The sequence below is a fragment of the Cygnus atratus genome, chromosome 8, assembly GCF_013377495.2.
Source record: "Cygnus atratus isolate AKBS03 ecotype Queensland, Australia chromosome 8, CAtr_DNAZoo_HiC_assembly, whole genome shotgun sequence".
NCBI classification, from domain to species: domain Eukaryota; kingdom Metazoa; phylum Chordata; class Aves; order Anseriformes; family Anatidae; genus Cygnus; species Cygnus atratus.
Genome location: NC_066369.1, coordinates 2,845,743 through 2,864,522, shown reverse-complemented (window position 1 = coordinate 2,864,522; position 18,780 = coordinate 2,845,743). Strand labels below are relative to the sequence as shown.

At 38.4% G+C, this 18,780-nt stretch overlaps 1 protein-coding gene across 2 annotated transcripts in view; it reads left to right on the top strand.

Annotated features, from left to right (window-relative positions):
• Positions 1 to 18,780, top strand: part of PLPPR5 (phospholipid phosphatase related 5) — an 85,583-nt gene that overhangs the window by 22,024 nt on the left and 44,779 nt on the right. For both annotated transcript variants that reach the window (XR_007708594.1, XM_035537294.2), the window contains exons 3-5: positions 719 to 969; positions 9,078 to 9,254; positions 10,939 to 11,058. Coding sequence is in view for 1 of the 2 variants with exons in the window: in XM_035537294.2 (XP_035393187.1) it covers positions 719 to 969; positions 9,078 to 9,254; positions 10,939 to 11,058 (548 nt within the window). In the remaining variant the exon portion in view is untranslated. The remainder of the gene's footprint in view (positions 1 to 718; positions 970 to 9,077; positions 9,255 to 10,938; positions 11,059 to 18,780) is intronic.

Sequence of the window (18,780 nt, the reverse complement as noted above, 5' to 3'; positions counted from 1 at the left end):
ATACATGCATTCCTTTCTAATGAACAAGAAGTACATATGCTTAATGCTTTGCTGATATGTCTGATTAGAAACATGCTTTAGCATAAGAAGCTCCTCAAATATATACATATTTAGCTCATTGTGTTGATATTATGATTAATATGCCATGCATAGAGTTGTACCCAGTAGCAGGCAGATGAAGACAACTCGTGCATGATAGTATTAAATTATTCAGTACTTCATCTTCCTTACAGCTGAGAGAGAGAAGAAAATGTCCAGTATGTGTTACATTTTTTTCAAGTTACCTCACCACTTAGAGCCTGACTTCTCTGGTTCTGAAACAGATTTTTGCGGTGAAGAATTTGCCTTTGTCACTTCTGTTTAGTGAACATAGGCAAAGGCTAGATGCCAGCATAGCTAGCTATGCTGAACAGGTGGAGACATACGGCTAGGGGGCTCAGGAAAGCAGGCTGTTTGTATGAGAGGCGAGCATATTCCCCTGAAGGATGGAGAGAGATTGGGTGTGTGGGTATGTCTCATCATCATTTCTGTGGTTGTATAGGAAATTATAATCTCCAACATCATCCAGGATCTTTAGGGTACAGTCTTGTCTCTGTACACTTGGGAGTTGTTCATGTTCTTAAATGGAAGAAGCTGATTTGTTACTGCAATAAATATTATAATATGTTGTCCTGGAGTGAAATTGTCAGGATATTTAACTCTTTGTTTCCCTCTTTAGGAATTTACGCATTTGGACTATTTGCTACGGACATCTTTGTAAACGCTGGACAAGTAGTAACAGGGAATCTCGCACCACATTTTCTTGCACTTTGTAAACCCAACTATACAGCACTTGGATGTAAACAGTATACACAATTCATCAGTAGTGCACAAGCCTGTACGGGAAACCCAGACCTTATCATGAAAGCCAGAAAGACATTCCCATCCAAAGAAGCAGCACTAAGCGTATATGCAGCTATGTATCTGGCTGTAAGTATATTGTGCTATTTAATGTCACTATAATTTTGAGAGTACATGTCTCAAACTATTGGTGGGGGGAGGAATGGAGGGAAAATAAGACAACTATTGACTTTTGGTTTTCTGTATGTAAACCTTCTGTGTGTTACTGTGAAGCCTTTGAGAATTTGATTCATTGACTTCATTCTGACAATTACAGATGTAGTGGTCCTCTGAGCCTTGAAAGCTAAGGACGTGTCTAGGGCAATGCAGAGGGAGGATAAATTGGTCAGAATGGTTATTGGTGTAGGATAACCAGGTTCTTGGTTTACTTTTTCTCTGTTTCCAGAGAATCTGGGAAAAGGCTGTGTTGGGTGGTAAAGAAAAAAGGTTGGGATTATCTGTGACTGGTAGTAGTCCCTTTCTGTGTTTTATCTGAGTACAGATTAGTAGAATTGCACATGAATTTGGTGGGGTAAAGCAGAGGAGTGGGAACATGTAAGTGTCTGATCTCACAAGTTTCCTGGATCTGTGCGTATCCATAGGTACTAGAATTGATATTTATAGGTACCTCAGTGCTCAGGCTCTTATACTGCATTTAAGTAGGCTACAAGACAGTCCATCCTTTATTCCCTCTCTCCTCTCTGACACAGGGAGTGATGAGCAGGGCTGGGACAAACTGGTGTTTACTGACTGGCATCAGAGCTGGTGCTGAGGCTATTCAGAAGTGCTGGGAGGCAGGTGAGAGGGCAGTAGTTATGAGTCTTGCTCAGATAACTCAGTGCAATGTTCCCTGGCTTAGTCTGGAGCACACGTTGTTCCTTTCACAAGCAGAAGAGCATTTTCTTAGTTGACTCTCCCTGGGGCACCCCTGTGGAAATCTTCCACCTGACCTGGGCTTGCAATTGCATTCCTTTATAGCCCACTGGAAGGACCCAAAGCTTCCCTCGCAGTGTCAGTGGGGAGCAGGGCAGGCGTGTGCCTCGCTGGTCATGGCAACAGTCATCCCTTCTGTGCCCGATGTATTTCAGCAGTGGTCTGTATGGGGGTGCATGTACCTATATGTGTGCATATATATATACACACACACATATATACACACACACTTGTGTGAGTGTGTATCACTTTTGAGCATATATATTTAATAAACTGCCTTAATTCTTGATTGATCTGGAAACTGATACTTGTCAGCTGATACTCGATACATGGCGGCAACGATCTCAAACCCATCCACAGGCAGCGTGCCAACGCCGTGTTTCTTGATATGGTTTTAGAGACAGTTGCTTAAAATCTGCAGCCCTGACAGCAACATTTATCTGAAGTTCCTTGTGGGCAATGCCACCTAGAGATGTGGCAGATCAGTTAGTACAGGAAAAGTGTTATCTGCAAATAAGAGATGAGCAATTAAATTTTATTCTAACTTGAGGCAAGTGTAAGACTCCTAATAGTATTGTCTTTATTTGGGGAGATATCTGAGGCTTTGCTTCACTGAAACATACCTCTAAATTTGGTGCAAGCTATTTTAGAAAATATTCATCTTTCTACATTTTAATTGCTCCTATTTTTCTCATCCATCTGTAAAGTTGGATTTCCACTGTTGCCATGAGTCACAGTAACTAAAGGAAACCAACTGTTCAGCTGCTGCAGAGCAGAAAAGAAAATAGTATTAACACATTTTTTTTTAAAAGTAGGCATTAATAAGGCCTAATACCTAGCATCATGGCTTTTGATATGAGCTACAGTACTTTAAGCAAATTTTATGGTGTCTCTGGTCAATATATGGTTAACAACATCAAAAGTGGAAAACAATGTGATCTATTTAATGACTTCATAATCTTTCCGTAACTGTGGAAATGGATATATCTCATGTCACTAGTTTACCACTGCAATGCATGACAGTGTCATCACTTAACTAACACACTGTGAACTGCTGATAGGATTTCTGAGCTCATACAGGCTGCCTGAAGAAATTAATTACTATGATGTATCAGCTGAGTGCTAGCCTGAAAATTTAGGTCCTTGCTGCAATATTGTCAGAGTCTTTTAAAAAATAATAATAATAAAAAAAAACAGTTGCATTTTTGCAGCTAAAAATACTGTTTGTTACACACCAGGGAAAGAAATGCAATGTTCTAATATCTGAGGTCATGTCCTTACACTGTCATGATGTTTATTGGGAAAGTTGGCCCTGAATAACAACTTTCTCATCGTTATTCACTGGAGAAGAATGTTTAAACAGTAGCCTAGTCTTTGTATGAGCTGTGGTACAAAAGTTATTGAGAGCACGGACATAAAGACCTCCATATACTACTCAGCTAGTAGCATGAGCATATCCTTTCTGATACAAAATGTGCTTTCTTTTTGGTTAACAGAAATATTTGGGGGAGAGGGAGGGATTGTTTCAGAATCCTCCCTGGACATTTCAGCCAGCTGTGCGCAAAATGAAACCAGCTCGAAGACATAAGCAGGCAACAAGCTGATCCGGCGTCCTTGCTTTCTGAGGTGGTGACGTAAACAGCCAGACTTCACTGATCAGTCATATTTCACTGATCAGCCCATTTGAAAACAAAAGCTACGCTTTATCTAATAATTCCCTGGTCTTGTTCCATGTAAGTGCAGCCATGTCCTTATCACCTAGCATCTGTGCATATTGTCTTGTTAACAATAGCTTTTTTTCATCTAAGTTCTTGAGTTTTCCTTTTTCCCCCCCTCCCCTCTTTTGTGAGTGGGTGGCTGCTATGGTAACTTTGAATTCCCCTCCTGCTGAAAGTACAGGCTTTTGCAAACAACTGTACTGCTAATATTTAGGCCTCTCTGTAGTGTTTGTCTCCATTGCTTTCTCTCAGGACCTATCGAGACTCAGCAGCTGAAACGTTGAATGGCAGCACTATGGTTAGATGTTTTCTCTACCCTGCTCCAAATCCTTTCAAGGATCCATTACTTACCTTCTTCAGAGTTTTAGGTTTATTTATCCCTAGTGTACCAAAATCTTCATAATAAACTATCATAAATTATTCCAAAATCTCTACCTTAGCTGGCTGGATATTTTCTTAGCTGTCTGCTCAACTCATCTTAGATCTCGTGTGTGTGTGTGTGCTGGAGTTGGGATAATAAGTTGACTGCATCAGCATTCACTTCTTATCAGCATTGCAATTCACCCTTTCTCAGCTGAACAACATCTGCTGACATAGGTATTGAGGCAAACGTTGTGGGTTTATTAAATAGAATATAATTGTATGAGGCACATTTTAATATGCATAAGCTGACACAGCCTGGACAATTAGAGATATATTTTGAAGCAGCCCTTATGCACATACTTTTTTTTTTTCTCCACAACTGACACAAAAATGAGAAGTCATGAGTCTTTTTTTGGTAGGATTTTAAAGTGATCTATGAAGATGTAGTCAATCTATTCCCAAGGATTTAAATATGAGACTATGACTAACAGTTGTCCTTTGTTGCTGCAAACCTAGGGGATTGATCGTTGCTGGCTGTAGTTTAAAACAAATTTTGTTTAATTCTACAAAATGTTGCTTTTTCTTACTGCATTGGATGAGCAGTAGGCAACTAACCTATCCAAAGCATGATTTTTGAACTTGATGCTATCAGATACATTTCAGACTTGCTTTGGATTTGTAATGATAGAGGAGCAGGTTTAATGTTTTGATAATTAACATAGCCCTTAGGTCCACGGGCTGCTCTTGTTGCTCTGTACTGTGAACCCCTAGCCACAACTACAGCCTCAGGCACGGCTAGCAGATGAAGCTGACAAATAATTCTTTCCCATCTGCAGAGCTTTTGTTGGGACCTTGGTCTTCTGTTCTGCAAGGTTCTTGCTTCTGGACGTTGCTGTATCATCCCTGTTGTTTAATGTGTTTATAAGTCACTGGGAAAAGACAACAAGGCAGTCTGGGTTACAGTGCTGGCAACGTGATGATGACACTCTGCCCAGTGTCATTCCTTGATCCAGTCTTTAGGTGCAGGTCTCTGCTCATCTCTGAAGATCTTTTTCTTGAAGTGTCCGTTTGGTTCCCATTCTATGGGTAGCTGACAGGGTCATGATGGGCCTCTGATAGGCTTTAAGGGAGTATTGAGTTGCAACAGAATCCTGGAGTCTGGTTTCTTGTTGCCTTCTTAATTTTATTTATTTTATTTTGTTTTATTTTTTGAGAAGTTGAAGGATTAAAGGATTTTGGAAGCTTTTCAGGGACAGTGTTAGGAAAGTGGAATTTCTTTTTGGTATATGGCTCAGTGAGTAAAAGTATCCACTGACACTGATTGTACAGCTCTTCATATATTGGATGCTTCAGACTGGATAGCAAAGTAACATTACGATTTGGTTTGGGGATTTATCTAGATTTCTTTTCAGTCAGTTCTTCATTACAATTCAGTCGCTCAAGATAATGACCTCTGTAGACTGAACTAGTTCTAGTTAATATTCGGGTGTATCTTATGGTCTTGATAAGTTGAAGAATACCTCTTCCAGTTGCTTAAAAGTGCAACTGTGGGGAATTCTTAGTGGGACACTTCATAGTAAGTTCCAGCATTTCAAGAACTTTCTTTTCCTTTTGCCAACCCAAGCCTCTGACTTTGAAACCCAAGTTTCGCCAAGGGTCTTCAATAATTACTGTTAAGTGTATCAAGACAACTGGAGAAGTCTTCAAAAGAACTAAAATTTAAAAAAATCTTCAGTGGGCAGTTTTGGTTGCAGTGAGGCCCAGATGATTTTAAGGATAGGACTGTGGTTTGCTCTGGTAATAATTTGATCCAATAATTCCTTCCAATCAAGGAAGGTGGAGAGCTTTTATATTACCAGGCAGGATTCAAACTAAGCATTGAACTTGGTTGCAGACTACAGCCTAGCCCACTACTTTTCCATGTTTTTGATCTCTTACTATCTCTTTTCTTGTAGCTGTGACAAATGTTGAAAACCGTGCATTCCTCAGGTGGAAGATCTATAACTTATATTACTTGCAGGAGTCTTTTTTTTTTTTTTTTTTTTTCTTTTAGTGCTAGTACACTATAAGGGCAAAACAAAACATGGTCATGTTTATTTGGAGCGCTGCCTGGGACAGGTGCCTGTACAGTGATTCCTCCCATTTCCGCTTGTTGCTTCATGAGTCATTTTTCTCTGCCCACTAACAGACTGGTTTATCCCTTTGTCAGTACTCCTTGACCATCTGCTTCAAGGGGAACCAAAACAGCAAGCATGGAGGGCATCTGCCTCCCCACTTCCTGGGACTCAGTCTCAATTGATCAGACAGGAAGATTAACCCTGCTCCTGGCTGGTGTGCCCAACCTGACGACTAGCTCCACTCTAACTAAAACGGAAGTCTGGGACCTTGCTACGTTTGTGTCTGTGTACGGAGCTTTTCTTCCAGAATCAAGAAGAAGAAAGCTACTTAATTATATTTTATTTTTAATGCATATCAGATCTTTGACTGAATTGACTGATTAATATACAGTACTAGAGCTACTAGAGGAAAAGTTTAAAAATGGACGTCTGTGAGTCCTGACTTGCAGGATTCAGTGTTTCCTATACAGAGCTTTGAAAACGTGTAGACTTGTCAATGCCATATTCCAGTAAGGGAAGTTTGTCCTGTTTCTCTTGATTAATTGAATACTGTCCGTAATATCTTGGTGGCTGTCCTTTAAAGAAAAGATAAAAATGGTACCTGTGCTGGCAGATCCCTCTGGTTATTGTGAATAATGGACTGGGCATGGCAATCTTGCCTGTGTGCATAGGAAGGGACTTAGCAAATGCGGTCTTTGTTAGTCACATGAGGCACAGGATAAGGCTGCAGTTGTTTCTGCTTGCTGAGTGCTTTGTCTGAGTAAAAATTTGAAGGACATGCTTATTGTAAAAAGAGTTTCTGAGAATTTTCTGCAGATCACTCTTCACTTCAGCTTTGTATTAAAAATGTTGAAGTTTGACTGAAGTACTGAAGAATCAACTATTTACATTGTGTTTTGACTTCATAAAAATTGAGATCATCATCTTGGATGATGACTAGGTGTTACAGAACTGAAATACATCACTAAGATCTACCTTAAACAAATTACACCTTTTTGGTTTGAGCTGATTTTTCCTTCTCAGTAGTCATTTTGAGTGTATTCCCCAAAATAGAATTATATGCAGGATAGCTTCCTGCCGACTTCTGTGTCAACTTCACCCAAGCTATATATGAAATGTGGTATCATTCCTGGGCATTCAAAATACTAGACTATTTTCTCAAGCACCAGATGTTCTAACACATAGTGTTAATGTGGGTAACAGTGGCAGTATCCACAAGTACAGCAAGACTCGCTCAAAGAGAAGGTTGCTGGGTGACTTAGCATGCACTGCCCTGTAGCTTGAAGGAAACTGCTGGGGCTAAAGAGCTGGAGATGAAAGTTGCAGTTATCTTGTCAGCATTCCACGTGGTAAGAGCAACTCACTGAAGAAGAGAGTTTGCAAAAAAAATTAAGGAGCTAAGATTGAAAGGATAATCAGCGAAGGGAGAAACACTATTTCTTAAATGAACTAGGAAGGAGAAAAGGGTAACTGTGGGTTGGAAGTACAACCCTGAACTCTCTTTTTTTTTCAAAACTTTGCACTGTTTGCACTAGTAGAAAGCATGCTATTAGTCTGCTGTTTGTCACATAAGGTACATTGATGATGTAATGCGTGCGTTGCAGTACTCTGCTGTGATTTTAAGCTGCCTGCTTATGTGTTGTTTTTTTTTTTTTTTCTTTTTTTTCCCCATGCCTTGGTTATTTCTCTAGTGTTTTGAACAAAATGACTGGCAGATGTTCTTATCAGACAAGCTCTGACCACTTCCTGGAAGTTAAATTACCCTAACTGTAACCACACTTTCTAATGTTTTTCTTGACTAGATTATTGCAGCAGTGCCTAACTTGTTAGTGAGCCAATTCAGATGAAATTTCAGACAGTGAGAAACAAGCCAAAGGGCTTCCCATTTGCTAGCCGGAAAGGAACCAATTTGTTAGTGCAGATTCATCTGTTTCCCTTTGCAGTTCAAAGTATTAACATTACACAGTTCGAGTTTCTAGTGAAACCCCACGAAGAAACTTCTATTCTTCAGTCCTAAAACTATAGCGCTTTGTCTAAATGTGAAGGATTTAGGGATTTCGGTCATTTAGCTGCAAAAGGATCTTCTACAGAAAGTAAATACTTTTTTTTTCCCCCCTCAAAAACCTATTCATCTGAAGTATTATTTTTCAGGGTGAAACGTTCAAACAGCCGTAACGCCAAGATTAAACGGGAGAATGGAAGTTCAGAGCTTTGAAATTCATTTCTCCCATTGGGTCATCAGAATTTGGGAAGCTCTGGCTTAAACCCTGTAGTCCTTCATGCACCTGCTCTTAGGGAAGAAGAGCTGCTCTATTACCACGCACTGCTTTTAATTCAGTTTTACTGCACAGGGACAGTTAGACGGCAAGCAGAGGAGAGCTAGATATCTCAATTTCTTGGAGTTTGTATAAAAGTTTCTGTATTTAGGTTGGTTTATGTGGGGAATTAGTACTAAATATCTTCAGTCAGTGTCTGTGAGGTATGGGGATGTATCCATCCAGCACTGGTTGAAGCTATTACATTTTGTTTATATGAGTAGATGCTGATATCTAGTTCAATTTCCATTGCTTTTTGACAATGATTTTGGAGGTCTCATCCAACCTAGATGGTTCTGTGATTCTGTGAAGTCTCTAGTTAATAACACGGAGAAGCCATGTGTGAGGAAGAAAGGCATTTGCTAGTAAAAACAAGGCTTTGATGTAGCACCTTTCAAGAGATCTCTTGCTATTATTGCTAACACTGGGTAATGAAAAGTCAGTCTCTCTCTCTACTTCTCTGCATAAATAAATGCATAAATTGAGAACGATAGGATAGAATTGTCTAATTTGTGTGTTCTTTTGGGGGCTTTTCAGGTTCATGTAAGCCATAAAATTCCTGTGGTCTAATTCTTATTCTGTAAGAAGAGTTTCCTCTGAGAAAAGGGTGTGAAGACTTTATCTTGTGTTACACTTTCTTACTTTCTTGGTTCTTTATACCATCCCACTCCCCAAGTTTCAGAGATTCTCTTCACCAATTAGTAGAATATATTGTCAATCGGTCTTAAACTTTCTTCCTTTCTACTTTTCAGATGTATATCACCAGCACAGTAAAAGCCAGAGGAACAAGGCTTGCAAAACCTGTTCTGTGTTTGGGCTTAATGTGCTTAGCTTTCCTTACTGGAATCAACAGAGTAGCAGAGTATCGAAATCACTGGTCAGATGTAATAGCAGGATTTGTAATTGGAATATCTATAGCAGTATTTTTGGTAAGTGCATATTTGTGTCACTTCTGTTGGAAAAATATCAGTATATTGGTTTGTTTCTCCTAGTAAGTATTAGTAAACTTGACTTTTCAGACAAAGAGGTGATTCTGTTTTTTAATTATCAATTTCCTTAGATATATTTACATACATTCAGAAATATCAAATAAAGGGTTGATCAAATTATCTGTTTTGACTTTCTTGTAAACCAGACTACAGAGTTTCAACCAATAATTTTTGCATCAAGCCCTACTTTAAGCAACTACATATCCCTGAGAATAACATCTATTCATAATTTAATTTATAAAGCATTAAATGCAGTATAATGATACCTACACCTGAATAAGTTGTAATTGATTACCTACACTGAATTGATACCTACACTGAATAAGTTAATAATTTTCTGGCTTTAAAGTAATCTTCATGCTCCCTTTGAATTTTTTTCATACTAATTCAGGCTTAAATTGAAATTCTAAGTTATTCTCAATCAAAAATTCTTGCTTAGCTTCTTCCTTTTCTGGAGCTGTGTTGCAATACCAGATCTTTAGTCACAGACCAGTGTCAGAGAGCTGCCATTAATCTATTTATCACCTTCACCAGTAACTTCAGTGTAAGACTACAGAATGGAATAGTCACTCCTGCTTACTGCCTGCAAGTTTGTCTGTCTGACACCTTGTATTAGTACTGAATATATAACTTTGAAATATAACTGTTTTTTTTTCCCCATGAAATTTCTTTTTATATTGATTCTGGGATCTCAAGATCTTGATCTCAAGATCTTGGGTCTCAAGATTGGCCTTGGCTGTGAACTCACACAGGAATGGCTGAGGTGGGCATTTTCACTCATCTGATAAATGTGAGGGCAGCTTTAGGTCTTCTCTAAAATATACTTTCTGGCACTTCCAGTTGTTTCCTTCAACACAAGGTATCCTGGAGCTGTATTTGTTTTTGCATTTTTAAGTTTTTGTATTGTGTTTGTGCCCCTAAAGTTATAAAATAGAGCACAAAAGAAATCTGTCCCAGCACATTTTCTTATATTTTGTGCTGTATTGCATAAATTCATTTAAGTAACATGACATCAAATTTAATTGTGTTTTGAAAATAATACAGTTGGCAAGCATTGTCTCGGCTGAGTGTCTGAATTAGTAGAAACCTGAACAGGCTGCTGTATGCCACATTCCTAAATGTCTATGTGAGTCACTACTACGCTGCTGGAATGGAGTTTAGATCAAACCATTCAGTGATCCTTGCCTTCTTATCCTCCCTTTCTCACTCTCCATTTGAGAAATTATTTGCTGGTCAAAAGGGTTCTGTACCATTCTTTGATGGTACAGGCCTTTCAAAGGCATTTAAGGTTATTACCATATTCTGCTGCACGTGCTCTGGATGTTCGTTCATTCATATAAATTGCTAATAAATAGTATTATGTTATTTAGCTTCAGTAATGTATTTGCTTTAAGAAGGCTTTTTGGTTCTGTGATGATGCATGTATCAAAAAAATTACTTAAATCTTTTGTTATGAAATATTAATTAAGAATTTTTTGTAAAACATGAACTTCATGTTTCTGTGTTTCTACTGTAAGCTGTGACTAAAGCTAGTGTCAGTTCTGCCTAATTATGGATGTCATGATCAAAGCTGAAAAAATGAGTTGCTCCTTAGCTATTCTGTTTACCTTCTAATCCCTTCTAGGTTGTTTGTGTGGTAAATAACTTCAGAGGACGTCAGCCAGAACATGAACGTTCTCATATGGATAATCTGGCCCAGATGCCCATGATCAGCATACCCCGAGTAGAAAGCCCTTTAGAAAAGGTAATGTCTGACTTTTTAAAAAATATGACTCAAAAATATGATTTTGGGTAAGAACATACTAGCAATAGTCTCCTGGGTATGCCACGATGTTTTGCATGAGTAAGTACTGTGCTGTTTTTAAAATTTATTTGTTTCTTGTAATAAAAATTTCTGGTTTTGCAAAGATGATGTTGTACTACGCAAATGTTAGGTAAGGCTGTATCTGAATAATTCTTTGAGCAAACAAGCCCTGAAATAGCATAATCAAATAAAGAAAATATTTTAGGTATTTTTACTAGAAGGAAAATTAGAGCTACTAATGCAAATTTTTAACACAGTTCTACTTTTTAATGATTCTACCTGTCATTAAAATCTCTTCTGTTATGCCTATGTTTCAAGATAGTAAACAATTCTACTCTGTTTAGGGCACCAAAAGTATTTTTCTACAGCATTCTTGTAAACCCATATTACCACTGATAATTTTTCATATTAAAGCAAGAAGAAATGTTTTTAACCACCACCCAGACTGGGTTAGTCACTTGAAAGTGGTAGAAGTTGTCCTTTAATAAGAATTGCTGCTAGCCCTAGGTTTGTTATTTATTTCCTTGAAGGGAAAGATTTCTTATCAGAATAATCTAAGGTGCCTTTTTGAACCAAAAGTGTCTAAGCTACTTCTGCTGATATTTTGTCATAAGGAGGTCACAATATCATTTGCTTGAACAAGCATTTAGATGATGAGTGTGTATCTTCAAAATAGTCCATTCAGTAAGCTCCCTGTAAAATGTCAAAATGAAACAAGGTGTCAGTTGGCCTAAGACATACCATATTAATAAGCGTGTCTTATTTATGTGCTAGGCTCTCCTACAATAAAAAAAAAAAAAAAAAACATTTGTGCAGCTCAAAAGCCATCACAGATCATAAATGTATATCCTCTGCAGATTCTACTTATCATAGCAGGCTGCTGAATTTTTTATTTTTATATTTTCTGGGGATAAAGACCTCATGTTATTTTAGTGTTCCTAGTTCATTTGACACCCTCTTATCCATGACAAACAATGTTATTTTTCTAATACTAGGCCTAGGCAAGACTGAGACAATGTGGGGAAAGCTATGGGAAGGGTGGCTGCAGGAATAATATTTGCCCTGCTTGAGGATGACCTCTATCATTTGCAAACAGCCCAGAACTGTATTATATGAATGGGAGTCTTTCCCTGTGAACGCTCATTCCCATGGCAGTGGAGGGCAGCTGTTTTTCATGGGACTTCTCTCTAGATACTTCAGTCAGGGGACTGCCAGCAAGGTGTTACACTTGGTGAGATCTCAGTATATGGCTTCATCTTTCTCTCTGTTGCAAAGCATTTCTTCTTTCTAGACAGAGAAGATGAGATGGGAGGATGATTATGTAGAGACTTTGTGTTAGGAAATGCTTTCTTGTTTCCACCCTCAGAAAGTTTGAATTGGAATTAGCAAATAATTGATGAGAAATCTACTTTTTTTTTTTTCCTGAGTGCTGCAGGTGGTGAGGTGTGGTTTGTTTGTTTGTCATTTTGTTTTTGTTTAAATGTTTAGTCTAAAGTTTTGGATATAATCCAGACCCTATTAAATGAAGGTCACTAGGAGTAATACTTATATGAAACTAGGGTCTAAACTGAGCCATCTCAATTAACTACCATTACTGGAAGAATTATTAACATAGTGTTTACTTTTTAACTATTGTCTTATTTTACATTCTTCATTCTCCTCTAGAAAGAGATTGGTGCTGGATGATTTGTGTGATACTTATATTTTGCCATGTGCAAATTAGTTTTCGCTGTATTTCAGTTAGGGCTGTTTTAATTCCACATTCTGAGTGTGTATACATTCCTATTTGGCATATTTTAGATATGTTTTTCTTTATTCTCAGTCTGCAAGCTCCTGTGGCAGTATTAAAACCAGCTTACTGTCATAAATTAGCTATTAGGAGTAACAGATCCTGACTGACTGAAGTTATCATGGGCTAAAGGAGTGCTGGGATGAAGCAATGCAGCTCTGTTACTGGTATTTAAAAATGATAATCATATGGGCATTTGGGAATAAGCAATTTGAAGATGCTGTCCTAAAGAATGACTTCATTAGAAATCCGTACCAGATGGGACCTCTCTCATTGCGATTGTTTTAAATTCACCCACAAGTGAATAAGCACATGGTACATGGCATAATACACAGACCTGGAAACACTTTATTTTTCTGTTTCCAGATCTGCTACTTGTCTGTTGCAGTGTTTTGTTTTCTTTCCTGCTGGAGAACCAATGTGCTTGGCATGCTCTCTGTGCTGCCACTGTCTGAGCTCTGGTGGAGGTCAGGAGCCACATATGAAGTGCACTTTAAGCAGGAATATGTGTACTTGAAATATTCTGAATTGGGATTCTGTTGGTTAAGGGTAGATCACTGTTTGCATGACACTTCTGTTTAATTGTGGTGCATGCAGATGATGAAGCTGTTCTGCATGGGTACCCACTTCTTATGCACTCAAATAAAACAGTTGCAGAGTGTCTCCTTGAAGAATCCTTGCCAGAGCTGGCTCAGCAGCGCAGACTTATTGCTTTCACCTTAACTACATTCATCCATGGAATTAATGAAAAGACTGAAAGCCAAGAAACCTAATCACTCACCCATCTGCTCTTTTTTCTCTTCTGTCTCTGACCTTCATCTCATGTAAAGTAACTTGAGTTTGTGAGCAGGCCCTCTGCTACAGAGGGGAGGCCCTCTTCCCACCACAGTCAAGGTTAGAGACACTTGTTTTTCTGTTATAAGGGTTCCTGGGAAATAGAGATGTTCTGGGTGGTACCCAGAAGAGTTTAAAGTCCACCATCATCCAGTGCAGTCACAAACTTTTCCCTATTTCAGGGGAGACTGACACCTTATTGTTTATGCTGAAGTCACCTGAAGTTGTCTAGGGCTTACAGAAGGCTGGTACATGTCTTGTTGTAGCTGCTGACCATGCTAGACTTTTTCTTAGAGGTATTCTACCTTTGAAAAAATCAAATACAAAGGAAATATGGAGCATTTTAGGATGAATTGAGGCAGTAGATAAAATTCTGAGGGTAAGAAGAAAAAAGAAAGTGTTGGGTTAGGATAGGCACTATAATTCATCTCCTAAGGCATGAGATCACTGTCTGATCAACAGTGCTCTCTGCATCTGTTCGATATTATTTATTTGCACAGTACTATGTTCAACTGCTGAGCTGAATTTATCCCCAAAGCCTCTGCTTGGCATCCCTTCATAGTGTTACTTCTGTCAATAATGCCTAAACCACATCCCCAGGCACAACCGCCACTCTTTTTTACAGTGAGATAGCTTGTACTCCACCCATGTGAGATTGCTTGTACTCCACCCGTGGGACTGACTCTCTAGCAGACTGTGAACAAGAAACAGGTAGTTTACAGTCTTTTTACCTTTACAGATGGGCCAGCGGTGGTGGTGGTTGTTTTTTGAGACACAGTCACTTTTAAGTTTTAGTGATGATAAGTAGTTGGAATTCCTCTCACAATATATGACATTCTTGTTGCCTATCATACCAATTACTAGTGATTGTCAGGGCTAATTGTCTCAAAAGTCTTATAGAGTTTGGCACCGTAATTCTTGTTCTATTGTGTATGTGCCAAAGGTTATGGTGGAGATGAAACATTTTAATTGTAGTAAGTATAGATATTGTCCTGGATCCCTCTTAAATTAGACTTTCAAAACTGTGGGAGCTTTTTTCCTTCTATAATGTGTTTTCTGTTTATTCCAACTTGATTGTTCATGAGATACAGAGGTCTTAAGCATTTTGGTACTAAGGGATCTTTCACTGGTGTGTGTGCTTGTGTACGTGCAGCGTGGCAGGGGAGTCTGATCTGGTCCCTGGGGCTCTCTAGTGAGACTGATGGCTCGTCACTGAACTCACAGGCTAAATGCAAAACATGAGGATGTCTTAGGTCGTTGTGCTATGATAGAATGGGAGAAAGGGTTTGTGTCTATTTTTATTGCTCCAAAATATTTTAGTTGAGAAGTATCCAAATACTGCTGTGCTTTGTGTCCACAAATGTATGTAGGTATCCCTACAGGCAGTGTTTTAGTACATGCATGTGTGATTTCAGGACAGCTTGACAAGAGCTCATGTGCTTACATTAGCCTATGGGCAGGTTTTCAAATTTCTGTTGTCGTAGTGGTTCTCTTGATAATACGTTATGTTAAAGGAGACACAATAAAACAGTTTCACACACAGAAACACATACCCAGGAGAGGCAGCTAAGCAATTTTGTTCCAATCTTAAAAACTTCAGTAGGACGTGAACACAAATCTTTCTGCTTCGATCTGGTTGTAGGGGATTGTAAAAGAATTATCTTTATTTGAATGCAAACTGTGATCACAACATCTAACTTTCAAATAAAATGTTTAAACATAGGAAATGGAACAATATATTCAGTGTGACCTCCTGAAATATACATGTTGTAGGTGTTAAAGTATCAAGGTATTAGTAACAACCAAGAAGACCCTTTGCAACAAAACTCCTTCAAAGCACGCATCATTAGGTTCCTCTCCTGGATATCAGGAATGAACCATTTTGACCATCTTCACATAAGGCAATAAACATGTGTGCAAGAGTGCACTTAAGTGTTTGTGTATGGAATTAAAACAATGTGTGATGGCAGCGTTCTGTGCAGGTCTGCAGTGTTTTAGATGGGGAATTTCACTTGAACGCATTCTTTTCTCTAAAAACATGGCTTGTCCAGTAAAAGCATAAAATAAGCTTTGCTGACCAGGAGAATTTTATGGTAACTAAAATATAGTTGTTACTGTTTTTGCCAGAACTACTACAGTGCTGTTTTTCTATTAACAAACCCTACTGCATGAAGAACTACAAACAATTTTTCATATTCCTGTTTTCAAAAACAGAAGAATCTTTAAGACGATGACTATTTCTGATTATTTATAATTGTATCAATGAGAACAGAACAGAATTTTCAGATTAAAAATGTTAAATATAATGAAAACTGCAAGTCAGAAAGAAACTTGGTATGGACTTTTTCAATTATTTAACATTATCTAGATATGGATAATTTTCCCCAGAAACCTGCACTGAAGGCTTAGCCTTTTAGCCTTTCATTTTTCTGTTAGTGGTATGAGAGCATGGTTATGAAGCGTGCTTTGTTTGCGGTGCTGACACCAAGCTGATGCTGCCAATTTAGAATGAATAATACAAAATCTGGTGTGCCTGTCTGTGAAACTGCTGCTTGTGAGCAGCCCCTCAGCATGCTCTAATTCTTTTGAGTGCTGTAGGTGAAATCATGTCCCTTGAAACTGGAGAAGCTGAGGTCTTTAGTGTTTTTTTTTTTTTTTTTTTTCTTGTCTCTTGCATTTGTGGAAATCTTTGGCTGACAGTGATTAGTATCTCACAATGAACTCTGTCACAGTGCATCTGAGCAGAAGATGGATGCTGGTTTGTTTGTTTGCTTTCCTCTGAACTGTCTCAGCAAAGCTTATTTGTAGTTTTGCATGAAAAGGTAACCTATGAAAAAGCGTTAATACATAGTTCCATGAATCAATATCGGTGATTCTTGCCATTAGAAAGTCATTAATTTTGATCTAGTTATGCATCATCCTGCTGAACCTATTGGAAATGAATCGACAAATCTTCACTAGAGTCCAAATCAATTGCTTCCTGACTGGGAACTTAGCATTTCTCTCTGAGTTTATTGAGGAAGGCGGATTTTCTTCTGTGTGATTCTATTCTGTGCTTTGCATATGCTTCCATGGATGGTGACCTGCCCATTTTGAAAGTAGAGATGGCAGCAGTGAGAACCACATTCACCTTTCTTAAGAAATAGTTACCAAGCCATGAGTTAATGGCACTCAAAAGACCGTTTGGTTCCTGCATCACTGGCAAATGTATGCCATTTAGAGAAAGGAACATGATGTGAAAGAATTAATTAGTATAAATAACAAGAAAAATACGTTTTTCTTTAATTCCTCATTTTTAACTATCTTGGTTATCAAAAAAGTGAACAATTTTAGACTGTTGCTAGCTTAAGTTGACAGGATGATTTGGGGATCTAAATGAAAAATAAACTAAATACAATGGAGAAAATGGCAAAATGTCCTCGTAGTAATTCCAGACTCATGGAGGTTGCCCAATGCATCCTCTTTCCTCTGCTGGAAGCAGAAGATGGCCAACAACTGAAATGCTTTGAAATGCTTATGTTTTATTTTCCAATTAGGAAATCTAATTTTTCTTTTATTCTTCAGTGTCAAAATCTGTAAACACTGACTAATGTCTAATATTGTTTACTGAAAACACTTTCACAGAATGTCGCATGCTTTCCCAATACTTTTAAAAAAATCTGCTGTCTATGGTTTAATCATTGTTATTCATTTAAAATATATTCATTGTGCTTTGAGAAAAAAAGTACATGGTTAGTATTTGGTGTTCCTCACTTGTGAAAGCTGTCACAAAATGCAATAAGGATGTTTCTAGAGCTAAAATCTTTAGTACGCAAAGCAAAAAAAAAAAAAAAGAGCTCCTCCTCCTGGCCACATTACGGTCATGGCACAGGGAGAGGAGCAAAGCTGCCAGCATGCAGGGACAGGGGCGATAAGAGGCAGCTCTCCCATGCTCCCGGTCGGGGTTGCATGTAGATTCTTTTCTGAAGTGTGAAAATCGAAGACACTCGTCCCCCTTCCCCCTGGCTCTCTGCAGACTGATGGACAGATATCCAGACATTTCAAGGAAGAACTGAGAAATATAAACTTGTGTGGTGGCCAGTGTTTCTTTCCAGCCCTTTCTATGGTGTGGGAGTTTCTGAGGGACTTAGAACAACTTCCCTTAAGTAAGAAACTGGAGGTATATCCCAATCTCTGACAGTTATCTAAATCCCTGCTTTCTTTTCAACTTGCGGCTGCCTCCTCTCTTCTCCTGACTTTGGCCTGCTCCAGGCAGTGAGGGAAGGTGAAGAGGGAAGGTGATGAGGGAGGTCTGCAGTGCTCTGTGTGGTTGCAGTTCCTTCTGGGTGCCCTGGGGATGAAGAAGAAACATGTGGCTTAAAATGGAGACACCCTTTATTCCTTTTACATATTGCATGTTTAAAAACCAACCAAACAAAAAGACCAAACTGGTGGCAATCAAGGATACTGTGTACCTGCAGGCAACATATGGTTCTTTTGGATCCTGCATATTCCTATACATTTGAGTCTTCCTATACCAAATTTCTGCAGAGGCACTTGCTTAGGTTAGAGCAAGAAAAAGCAGCAAAGCTCTTTGGGATTCTAACAGCTTTACTATGCAGAGTCACATGTAGTATCCTGAGACACATATTTGAGTTCATAAGGATTGTCCTGTTGAAGGAAATAGATTAACATTGCAAGTGAAGAGGCCACTAGTGATTCTGAAGAAACTTTGAATACAGGTTCTCAGCTGTTGAGTGCCGTTCTGTTGTAGCACTTCGCTACTTCCTTCCATGCTATCGAGCTCATGGGGAGCAATTTGCATTTTTTTAAATAAAAAAAGCAACATTGAAATTGTTTTAACACTGAAATAGAATATTATAATCTGCCAGAAACAGTCATTTTCATTTTGCTTTCAATTACGAATATTTTACCAACAAAACTACAGCTAATTCTATTAGTCACATTATTTAACTAAAAAATACACGTAAAACTAAAATATTGTAGAACCATCACACCTAATTGCTTTGTTCAGTGTAGTTACATATACAGTCTTCCAG